General features: G+C 33.1%; 1 protein-coding gene across 1 annotated transcript in view; it reads left to right on the top strand.

The window, feature by feature from the left end:
- Positions 1 to 13,143, top strand: part of LOC123698983 (tyrosine-protein kinase Src42A) — a 51,423-nt gene continuing 38,280 nt past the window's right edge. Inside the window, exon 1 of the mRNA XM_045645825.1 lies at positions 1 to 578. Within this exon, the coding sequence (XP_045501781.1) occupies positions 214 to 578 (365 nt within the window). The 5' untranslated portion in view covers positions 1 to 213. The remainder of the gene's footprint in view (positions 579 to 13,143) is intronic.

Here is a 13,143-nt window from a genome sequence, read left to right as displayed (position 1 = left end):
GTCATATTAAAATGGCTGCCTATAGTTATGTCCTGTCGGGATTTTGTATTCTTTGTTTATGTTGAAAAAATGTTTCCCATTTGTATTTTTTGACTCTAATGTGACATAATAAAATGTTAATGGATGTATTAGTTTTGAACATTCGTTTGGATTCATACAAGTGTGTGATTTGACATAAAACCAGTGGTACCAGCCTCACCTTGTAAAGAGAAAATGGGGAACTGTTTTAGTAGTACTGGAGAAAAGGATTCTAAAAACAAAAATGAACGGGTCAATACCCACGAAGAAGATCCAAGGCAATTTCAAACTCCAGTGCCAACTCCACCGCCAGATCCTATTCGATCAACGGTGAATCAGGGCCCCGATACTAGCGAGGTCGTTCCCACCCGAATATTTGTTGCCCTTTACGATTACGATGCAAGAACCGATGAAGACCTTAGTTTTAGAAAAGGGGAGCATTTAGAGATTTTGAATGATACACAAGGTGACTGGTGGTTAGCTAGAAGCAAGAAAACGAAACAAGAAGGTTACATTCCCTCGAACTATGTCGCCCGTTTGCAGTCCATAGAGGCCGAGCCGTAAGTAGCCATATAAATATTTTTATGCAATCGCTACAATAGTGAGCGGTTCCTGTGCGATTTCATACTCTCTACATGATTTTATAACCATTTGTTCAAACATTTTATGTCAGGAATAATTTGTTTACATACAGGTTACGACACATCATACTTTACTAGACGAATGTTTATTACGTTATCACTAGCTTTTTTATAAACTAGTTTATATATCAATTGCAAATACGAAGAGACCTACTTTGATACAAGATCTGTTATCTGGTTTTTCCAACAAATCATTTTACTATGTTAATTTAATATATGTGTATCTACATTATCAGTATATATTAAAAAGGAAACATGATTCATATGAAGTGAAAGCATAACTGGTATGTACACATTACAATGCATTCACACTGTATAGTGTGAATGTAAATAGAAAGGTGAATTTGTTCCAAGTATGTATTATAAAAATAGTCTGCTTATTTGAATTACTATTATCTATTTATTCAGATAGTTATATCTGTAATTACATTATTGATCATGTGGCTTACTGAAAGTGGTGAAAAATGAAGTTTGGATTGTACATCATTGGTATATCGTTAACAGAAGAAAATATGAATACACTACACAATTAAATCCTCGATTACTCAAATAGAGTACTTCAAATATTTATTTATAGTTTTGATACTGTTTTGCAAAGAATAATTTGGCATACCTACAGAGGTGCCTTTATTCAGGAAAATAGTAGCATGTTTATAACAATTATGAAGACCAATTATTGTGGAACCTTTTTATAACTGATTTCTCTCCGAATAATGAAGATGGTTGAATTATAATAGGAGTGTAAATATTTACATGATTTTTAGATATCTCGATAAAATAAATATGTGTTATAAACTTCTATCAATAATTATCAATGATTTGATGCAGTAACTAACTAACGATATAAGTACCCAAAATATGAACATGAGAAATCTCAAGCTTGATTTCAATTATATTGTCCGACTTCATTTTAGTTATGAATTTAAAGTAACTACAATGATGGTGACAAATACTGATTAGATTACAAACAACTTTCATACCATAGAATGTTTCTAAGAATCATTATGATATCTCTAATCCACTTAAATTAAATCTAGATTTGGAATTCTTCAAACTGGATATTTGGATTTATAATATTGTAATCTTGTCCTGATGACCCAGATGAAATGGTTTAAATAATGATGTTATGCTCACTTTAATGTATTGCTATTTATTTTCTGTGTAAACAAGGTGTAGTGAAAGTAAGAATTTGATTTAGCTGCATGTTGAGTTTAATCGGCAAATATTATTATTTTTTAACATGCATTTATTAAATTTTTTATAACTGTCTATGCTTATAATATGTAATTGTTTAGAATGTATTTTAATTAACTGTTAGTTAATTCCATCTAAGAAACCATAAATGAAATACAATGTGGCCCACAATAACGATTTACTTTTTGTGCATAAAATTGATATTCGCTTTTCACACTTTGCAAACACCTGGAGTGGTGGTAGATTTAACACAATAATAATCCAAATCAATGATAAAGATTCTAAAAATAAATTGTTGAGCTTCATAATTGATCTGATGATATCTAATGTGAACCCTTCACTCATCTTAAATGAATATTTTCCATAAGAAAATATACACTTATGTATCTTAAAAATAGCCAGAAAGTAAGAAAGCTCCATGATATTGCAAACCAGTAATATATAAACCAATTTTGTTTTCAAATGAAAGCTTATAACGCAGAGTGACTGTATTTAACCTACTTACTATAATTCTGATCTTTTAATCTTAACAAGTAACTTTGACAGAAAAAAATATAATTAATTTGCGAACATAACATTAGTTTTAATGTATATAATATTCAAAGCGTAGTCGCGTTTGCTAATTAATTTTTCCTGTCAACCTACCTCGCCTCGCCACCGGCGCCAACGCTTTTTAGCTCGTTGGCTATGAATTTTAATCCGCCTACAAATTCAAGCTACTCAATAGGTTATGACACTTTAAACTTTATTAAACCTCATGTTTGAATAAATTTTGCTTTCTTTCATTTGTTTATGCAATAATGTGAGGTCTATGAAAAGGCTTTCATGAAGTGAATTAGTGTGTACGAATTTAAATTAAAATAATTATCTTGTTTTGGATCTTGATTGTATTAACAAGAAATAATAAAGGTTGTAGTTATCATGTAAGATATTTGGCAATTAGGGTTTTTTCAGAAATCATGTTTGTAATCAATAGTAAAAATGCATATTTCAAAGGTAGCCGAACGAGTTTCCAGAAATTTTTTTATTATTTTTTTTTAGATACATATCGATTTCCAATACATCGTACGATTACGTGGTAATTCAACAACAATTGTGATGTTTATTTACATCGGAACTGCCTGGTCGGCGTGACGAATTATGATTTGTAACATATTTAATGTTTGTGTCCGATAAACACGAGCGACCTCGAATTGCTTCCGTTGGTGATAATACGCTCTGACGGAAAAGCTTTGTCGTCATTGCCTTTGTATCTCGGCAGGTAACCATTATGTTAAACATTTGAATTGCACGCATATTTGACTGACGAAATGCGTGTAACATAGTTAATAGGAGGAATATGATACGAAAATATCCATTCTAAATTCATGGAGCGCACATGATACGCATGGTTTTTTTATTTATTGAATAAAGCAGCCACTTTTATGTGATTTAATGTTTAATTATAACCAAATTATGTAGAAATAAACCTCGTCAAAATAAATATCGGTTATCCGCAATTCAATACATAGTTTGTATATTTTTAGATAAACTTATTACATTTTCCTATATTATAATTTAATAACATTAAAATTGGAATGGTGTTTTTAATACTCATTTTAAATTCAATTATGCAAGAGCCTCATGATAATATCAGTATTTAACCAGTCTTTAATTACGTGGAATGTGCATAACCATTTCTTGTAATGATCAGATTCGTAATGCTTATCCTCGTAGTGTAATTAACTGCTAATGCTTAGTTATAAAAACACGCATATAAGTTACACTAATTACATAGCCCTTTTTCATTTATACGATCACCGGTTGCGTCTGCACGCTTGGCCATAATTATTTGTATAGGCGTTATATTTTTATAAGAACCGGTACTGATCAATAAATGTATTATTAAATAGTAGTACAACACGGTTAGGTTATGTTTTTTTATGATTTTCCTCCTAAACTTTCATTGAATTTATTTGAAACCATTATTTTGGCAAAACTCTTTAATTCCTGATGCTGACTTCATTACTATGTGTATAATTTAAGGAAAGTCTTAGGTGTTATTTTCTTTTTCGGGATTTGTTACCTCTAACTTTCGACGGGGTGAACCGATTTTGATATACATATTTTTTTATTTGAAAGCTGGTGTCTGCCATGTAGTCATTTAAATTTGGTTTAGTTCTGACAATTTGGTTTGGTTTCAGATATTTATTATAAAATAATTACTTATTGCTCCTTAATATGACAAAACTACAAATATTTTATATTCAAAAAGGATAATCATAATAATCAATACCTATTTACAAAACTATAAGGTGATTTTGGCGTGCAAATATCTTCCCTTTTTACTTGTTTCCGCGTATTATCTATCGATTTGTCCTCAACGCGTAAATTGATACCAGGATTGCCTTCAAATAATAATTAAAATATCGTATTTCGCCGTGCACTGCGTAAGGTCAAAGCGTGAAAAATGCATTGAGACTATTGAGAGAATCAAGCCTGCATTTTAAACAATCCCAAAGAGGAAGTTAATAATATGAAATATTGTCATATGACAATATTTTAATAGCAAATGAAAAAGATTTGGGTGGAACCGCTTATATGGAACGTTTCTTCTAAATTAAAATTTACGTTACCACGCTACTGCTTACCTAACTTCAAAAGAATCGGATAAAATATATGTATATATGTATCTAGAGGTAATATAACGTTTGCCAAATAACAATGTTCTACAAAGAGTTAATCCTACTTTAAAGTAATGCAGTTAATTTTCCTGGGCTACTCACCGTTAATATAATAATTAATAAATAAACAAATGACATATTCCATGTGCATAATATCAATTATTAACATATACCTAGGTACGTTTTTAAAATTTAAATAAAATGCTCGGTCAACTCATCTTTTTCCTTTAGTTGGTAAGTAATTTTATTCATGAGAGTAAGTACGGATATCAAATTTAATTCTGTGAAAAGGGAATTTAATTATAGGTACTTGGCTATCCGTCACATAATCGATTTGGAAAGTTTAGTAATATGCAGTTAAATTTATTGCAACGGGCTCCTGGCCTAACTAAAATATCGTATTTGAATTTAGTGAAATGACTAAATAATAAATATTTGACACGTACCTAATTTGTACCATACTCTCCGAAAAATACGTGTCTCATTACTTCTCTTTATCTACTTACAGATCCTTTACGTATAATATACAATTAAATATCACTTAAAAATCCCGGTGGAGGCAAAAAATAATTTTCTTGTACAGGAAGCCCTAGTTAATCAATGAGGCTTATGCGTACCTTTTCCATCTAGCCCATGTCCCGTTAGGGGAATAGGCTGTTAATCATAACTCTCCTCTCTTAATAAATATGTCATCGTGATGCTCAGAATGAAAAATTGTAGGTATATTATTTCAGTTTAATTTATAAATCTCTAAATTTCGCCAGCTAGGTAAGGTTCTGTTAAACAATAATGTCTTACATGTTTAACGTAATTCTCTTGAATATGGGTAGAATTACAGGGATGCGTTTTCCTCGATAAACAAGCAAATTGTTAGGCAAATATTAAATCTGCAGAATTTCTTAGGATTCGTGTGTAGCGTACGTAGATGAGTTACAGTGCTTACCGTAGCTTGTTTAACGGTATTTGTGGTGGATATTTCAACTTCCATATGATTTAATTTCGTAACCAGAATCTGGTTACATATTATCAATCTCTTCTCGCTGACTCTTTTCTTAACTTTGTCTGATGACTTATTACAAAGGATCAATATTATGATATGAAAGTGATGATCTAGAAAGTGAGACGTTTATTGGTATTCCACGTAAAACCCGCTTAAATCATAATTTGGACATTGAATAATAATTATTCTGATTTTTCTCGGATAACACGGAAACGAATCGCTAGAATTAGCAGTATTTTTAGTAATATTAAGCCTTAGTGACCCACAATCCGCTTGAATTAAAAGTGCTCACATATTGTAATCAATTACTTGAATTCAAAAAGGTTGAAAAGAGAGCTTAAAATATTATTATATATTATGTACAATATCAATTTATACTTACTTAGAGTTGTATGTATAAATGTTCATTGTTTTACATTGATCTTTATTCCATTCTTTTCTTTATTATATGATAATATATTTATGAAAATTAGTAGAGATGCGCCGAATAGTGGTTTCACCGAATAACCGAATACCGAATACTATACGGTTAAAACCTTACCGAACCGAATATTCGGCCGAATTATTCGGTTCAATGTTTTGATGTGTTTTGATGCGTAAACGGATTCTAACGGGTCGCAACTCGCAAGTAGCTGCCGGCTCGGTGGCGAGCGAGCCTTACCTCACCGTCTGCCAGTGCCACCCGCGTATATCGCCCGCGCACTCCGTGCCGTCTCAGTTGTGTTGAAACATCGCACGAATACGTTACAAATTAAAACAAAAAAATATTAAAATTTTTATATTGTTTAAAAGTTTTATATTTTTACTTTAAGTTAGTGTTTGCAACATGAGCGGACGTGAAAGATCTCGAGCTTGGGACTTTTTTGATGAAATGCAAGATGACAAAACAAAAGTTAAGTGTAATTTGTGTGATTGTGTTATTTTTCGTGTGTCATATTCTATTGGGACTAAAAGCATTGTCTTCAGACTTCAGGATTTAAAGTATAATAAATATTAAATACTAACTAAGTGCTAATAATAAACATGATTAAATTATGTTGATGTAAATTTACAAAATAAACGTTGATTTGAAATGTAATGATTGTTTTATTTTATACTAGCTTTCCGCCGGCGGCTCCGCCCGCGGTTTTAAAGAAAAACTCGCATAGTTCCCGTTCCCGTGGAATTTCCGGGATAAAACCTATCCTATATTACTCGTGGATAATGTAGCTTTCGAATGGTAAAAGAATTTTTTAAATCGGTCCAGTAGTTTATGAGCCTATTCATTACAATCAAACAAACAAAGTTTTCCTCTTTATAATATTAGTGTAGTCTATACCTTAGGTTCAACACATTCTTCATAGGATTTCTTTGACTTGTGCAGTTTAGTATGACATAAATCATTCATAATATGAAGTTATTTATTTAGTTCTATAGCCAAGAAAGTAGAAACACTCATACCGAATATATTCGGCACCTAAACCGAATAATTCGGCCGAATACGAATAGTGAAAAAGATGCCGAATATGCCGAATACCGAATATGTATTCGGTATTCGGCGCATCCCTACAAATTAGCATTCGAAATATCGTGTTGGTCCTTCTCGGTACAAGTAACTTTCGAACTGGTGGTAAATTCATAGAAGTGATTATTATTGAATAATAATTAAAATTTATTGAAACCCTGTAAAAGTTAATTTGAATAAAGAATTAATTAAAAGAAATGTTCAGTGTTCAGCCTTTATTATATGTAGATATATTATGTATAGTTGAACGATTTAAATTAAACCTTAATAAACATGAGAATTTATTTTAAGGAGGAATATAAAACAATTTCCATGTTTGTTCATAACTTGTGTATACTAGTGAAGTGGCAGGAAGTCTGTCAATTCGGTGAATCACTCAAGTTCCATCACAATCGGCAACGATACTTTGTACGAGTATTGTGTTTGAGTATTACTATTAATACCATTGTACTAGGAAAATATATGTATCTCAGGAATAATGTACTGATACAATGAAGTGATTTATAATCTTTGTCTTAAATATCTTTTACTACATGTTGTTCATATGTTTGTCCGTCTGACTTCACACATAAGTAGATTTTTTCGAAATTAATTATTATAATGTATGAGTGTGAATGCAATGACTTTCGATGACCCAATTAATTAACCTGCGGATTTTATTTGACGATTACTCTATTCTCTGCTACGCGTAGGATAAACTACCACAAAATGCAAATCTTAACAGTTGTTTCCAAAGCATATCTGAAGCTGGCGAAATCACATAAACTTGGAGCTGATGATGCGACGCAGTTCCGGTGGTTTGTTGCTGTGTGCGTCAACCATAAAAGACAATATTCAAACGGTGAACGTCGGCAAACGGACGGACGTGACGTACTTAATGGAATTACTAGTTTCTGAGGAATTCTAATGAATAACCACCGTTAGAAATGTCCATGTTCTTATATGAAAGAAAATGAAAAGGAAATCTTGACAAAGTGCCTACGATAGAGTCGTCAAAATACCTATGTTTAATAAGGATGTAAAATCATCGTCCAATTGTAAACGTAATCTAACGTTGAAATTACTTACAAATTCGTATTAATTATAAAGATGATAAGGCTTTTATGGATATGAATAATGAGTCTAATGCATCTTATATAAAGGTAGCGTTTTATATAACTCGGAATGTATATTACCTATATTTTTAACGTTTCTTAAACTAGCGCGAGGTTACACAAAATGATCATAATGCATAGTTATTGCTGTATGAAACCTAACATGTACATTTGTATAAGATATATATGTAGGTAATATACATACTATATTAAAATAGTATGTACGTATTATAAATATAATAATATCACAGACGTGTGACTAGACAGATATTACTAATTTATTCCTGAGGGATCCACAATAATGTTCTTTATGATGATAGCGAGTGTGAAAAATGTGAGGCTAATAGAAATTATTAGATTCATGCATACAAGGTGGCTTTTTAAAACCTCAATCTCAATATCCATGGTTATCTTAATGTTACTATATTTGCCTGCGAATCGCTAGCCTGTAAACATGTCCTAGAAATATCATTCGAGTATGAGGGTCTAATTAAAGATTATCACCCGCAGATTATGCTAATGTAATCCATATCTTGTCCTATAAACTAATGTGCTGCATAATTTTCGATAGCCAGAAATAGTTTGTCATGAGATAAATGTTGACATACTTATTACGAACAAACAATCGTTTGTACTGGCTACTGACATAAACGCAATGCAATTCATAAAATAAACCGAGAAAAGTACACGTGCTTGAGATGGTAATTCTAAAGTCTAGACAATAGTCTGCTTATAGCCTCGTTGCATTGCAGTTATACTTTATGTGTAATAAAAACCATATAGTTGAGCGTTATTTTTATGAGCCTATATTTTAAATCTAGGTTTACAAAAATATCATCTTTTAAACCTACATAAATTTAGATCGTAACACATAGGCTGGATTAGGGACAGGCAGTTTACATTTATTGTTACAAACTGTCTTATTTGCCAGTAAGTACGACCTAGTATTTTCGGGATTCTTTTAGTTGGTATCAGCCAGAGGCTTTAAACATCCACAAGCAGCCTTAAGCTAAAATGGCACGGGCCAATTGACCTGACAGATGATGGTTGAGCCACTAACGGCTTCTAAAAACTTGCATTTCCTAGTAAAGATTGCCGGCCGACATCTCTAGAGGAGACGAGACAGGATGCGAGTTCAGCGCCCCGGTGCCGTCCCTAACGATCCGTTGTACAGCTTGTAAACCTACACTGTGTTAACATAAATTGTGGTTTTAACGCGCCCACTGTTTGCATGATTCCAATATACCACTACGCAAATTTTTCTTAAATATTTTTCTTAACCGTGCTACTGTAGGCACATAAATATTAATTTAAAAGTAATAAATTAGATAACCCTGCAAATTGACGCAAAATTAACGACAGGAATCTCGATTGTAATAAAATTAATGTAAAAATGAAGGAATTCGTGTTTTATATTGATTTTATGTGCTGTTTATTCAATATCCCTTACGTAATAGAATTGATTTGAATGTATAATGCGCTGGACCTTTCACAAAGCATTCGACAGAATAACAGTGAAAAAGATCAAAAGCGTGTGCGACTTTTTCTATTTGTATGTATCTTCATAATTTCTGTAATATTACATACTTTTTATGTCTGTTGTCTACGCAAACTTTGCCCTATACGATCCCCTTACACTTGTAACATATAAGTAGCGGTCGTTGCCTTATTGCATAAGTCATACATGGCTATTCACGCGACAGGGCGGATGATGCTCACCGATAAGTGGGGCTCTAGGCCCTCCAAGTTTGATCTAAGAGAGAGCAGTGGCCGAGATCACGTTCAATTAGGGTCATTGTAAGCGAAGTGTCGTACGGACGCGCGACGCACATCTTCACACGTAGCACTGAACAAACTGCATCTTCACGCTTACACGCTAGTTATATTGAAATCCGTCACAGAAAGTGATCGGTTAAATCTGTTGAAATTGGGTTAGACCCAAAGATTGTTAAGAAAACAAGATTCACTGTGTTAATTGTTGTTTGTCTTCGGATTGTTGTTATACGTACACACGTATTAAGGCTTCAATATTTTCAATTTTTTTAAAGCTTATTTTATTACAAAACATTCTTGTCAAAGTGTTGTAATATTTACATAATAAATTACAGACGCTGTAACTATTTCAGCCGTCAAATTCCTAGAATCATAGGCATATTTTCTAGTTATATTATAATTACATTGGAATGTTGAAATGAAGTTACGCATACGGTTTTATATTGGGTGCACCCAAGAATGTTGTTTTAGCCAATAAAATCGGTCCACCCCGTCGCCAAAGAAATTATAGCTTCCCTTCCTTAAGTGTAGAGGAAAAACGCATAGCACGCGCAGACGAGCGATTAGCTACCCTGGCGCCGCTGATGTATTAGCTCGCTACACGGATGTTTTGCGGTAATATTAATATCAACCGCGATCCACGATGTCGACTAGAAGTTTCTAATGCCTGTTTTTTTTATCACGTAATTAATTTATAATGAGACTTGGAAGTTGTTCTTGCAAATGATTATTCAAAAGCAGCGTTTATGAATGTTGCAGGCCGCTATTAGCGCCTATGACTTAATTGTAGGAATGTTTTCCCACAAATTTCATCATGTCTGTACCTATGAGTAGGTATAATATGAATATCGGCTATCCCTTTTACAATCAGTAGATATGTTATGAATATTTAGAGATTTTCATAGTGTCTAATGAAATGATGTTCTAATGAAATCGGTCCAACCCGTTGAATGTTGTATATCACCCGATGTGTTCATCGGGTGATATAATAGCAACAATGTAATTATTTAACATTGTTTGAAGTTAGTTATTATAGTATAAGCACTAGAAGTAATATAATTTAATCAAATTGGCTGTTTTGTAATTGGAAATGTATAATATAGACGCTTAATTAAGATAAAGACACTTAATTTAATTACTTTATAGGATGGCATTAATATATCTAATTGTCATTACTTTCACACACGATCCCAGTGGCGCCAATGACTACAGCCTACGATTATTTTTAGATTAGAAATGGCTTAACCGCTTTACGTAATTGAACGAGTCGCATGCGCAGCTAGATCCAGAGTATTTGCTTCTAAATATAGGCACAGAGGTAGCGTGCAATTATACCTTATTATCGCATGCTTCCAGTGGAAGGCCGCGTCTTGCCACAGTTATTAGTTGTTGCAGTTTCTTTAGAAAGTGTCCAGATGTGTCGAAACTGAAACAAGCACGTTGTGAACTGCAACTGACCTGGGATTCCAGTTAATTTAACGATTGTTTTCGCATAGCGCGCGTGCCTTAGGTAAAACCCCTAGTCTTATCCGAGCAATGTTTATTTTGTTCTAGGTATAATGGGACAGGCAAGGCTGTCGTGATCACTTAGTATGTAGTGTAAGACAACTATCCAAACACATAGCATTTGTCAAAATATGATTCCAGTTTTTATTATAGAGTAACTTTTATCCTTGAGGGAGGCCTTTGTCCAGCAGTGGACGGCTAAAACAACAACAACAACTTTTAACGTAATAAAATGTTCAAATCAAAACATATCGTAATTTGTATCGTATTTATTGATAAAAACTAAAAGAGGTCCTTCTATTTTTTAAACTATCCTTTTTCTTAAAATACATTTTTTAAACTCTTTACATTCAATAAAAATGTTCAACGTCGTCGTCAAATTTACAAAACCGACGTGGAAAAATATTTTTGGTACATTCTCAGAAGCTGCAAGTGATGGCACTTTCAATTATCACTGCACCGCACTATGCGCGCCCACGCAAATTATTATCGATTAATTTTTAATGAAATGTTTTCACTGTGCGGTTTTATGAATACTTTCTCTTGTTCCCAGTTTTAATTTTTTGCTTTGATATAATATCTATCTGCGCTACAATCTCCAATGCGCCTGTCATTCACGGCATTTTCACTGTCTTCTAATGTCATGTTATGTTAGTTGCTAATCCTAATTACGTATTGGAATTAAATCGTATCTGACGTTGCACTGCCAATTAATGAACTTATAATCGTTGTCAGCTTAAAAATAATGTAAAAAAAACCCTCGGCAATTGACGCACGTCTCGTGCAGGTCGGATCCTGGTACCGCGAATGTCCATCGCGGAGGAGTGATGTAAAAGGCTTTCAGTGAATTGGCCGGCTCGTAAATTTCCGCTGGCCTAGATTTGATTATTAGAAACGTCGACGAACGAACAGAGAAAATAATATTTTTTGCTACCTGCCAATTTATTGGTAATGAAGCGTAGCATGCGCGAGATGCGAATGCGACATACGTAAGTGAGAGTTTTGCAAAACCGAAACTGGTATATGTAGCGAGCACTCGCGCGTGAGTAATTGTTATTGCTTAGATATTGGTAATTGACGTGTCCGGTATGCCGTCTGAGCTATCAACAAGTGCAAGTGCTGTGGTGCTCTATTGTACCATTCGAAACTCAACTCTCGTGTTCACTGCGAGGATACAATGTTTCATAAAATTACTGCTCTATAAATATTAACTTGTAATGTGATGTATTATTCGTTTTCTCATCTGTATAATCCTATTAAACTCAAAACTCTACTAAATACATTTCTTGCATTCATTGCAATAATGTATAATAAAAATATCTAGAGCCTATCCTATAATATCTATACCTATAGAAAAAATAAAGCATAAATATCGACCCTTTTTAAAGAATTCATGACGAACGATTGATAGATACTAATAGATACTACGTAGTAACTTATTGTCAATTTTACAAAATCCGTTATTAATTGCCATTTAGTTGAAAGTTATGATTTATTACTTCCATCAAATAATCGACTAATTAAAATATTCAGATTTAACAAATGTCAATCACTATTAAGCTAAAAAATACAGCGGCATTGAAATGGTAAAGCTTACGCGTTTATTACGTGTTTCTACGTCACGTATGATACCATATTCGCGTCTTTGGTGTCCCATGGCAGGCCGCTAGGTCGTTCATCGACCCGCCACCTCGACTCCGCGGCTCGTGATTGTTTATACACCTTCATTATCCAAACAGTTTTCAGCTAC

Source organism: Colias croceus, chromosome 17 (assembly GCF_905220415.1).
Source record: "Colias croceus chromosome 17, ilColCroc2.1".
In the NCBI taxonomy this organism is placed as follows: Eukaryota; Metazoa; Arthropoda; class Insecta; order Lepidoptera; family Pieridae; genus Colias; species Colias croceus.
This window is presented reverse-complemented; position numbering and strand designations above follow the sequence as displayed.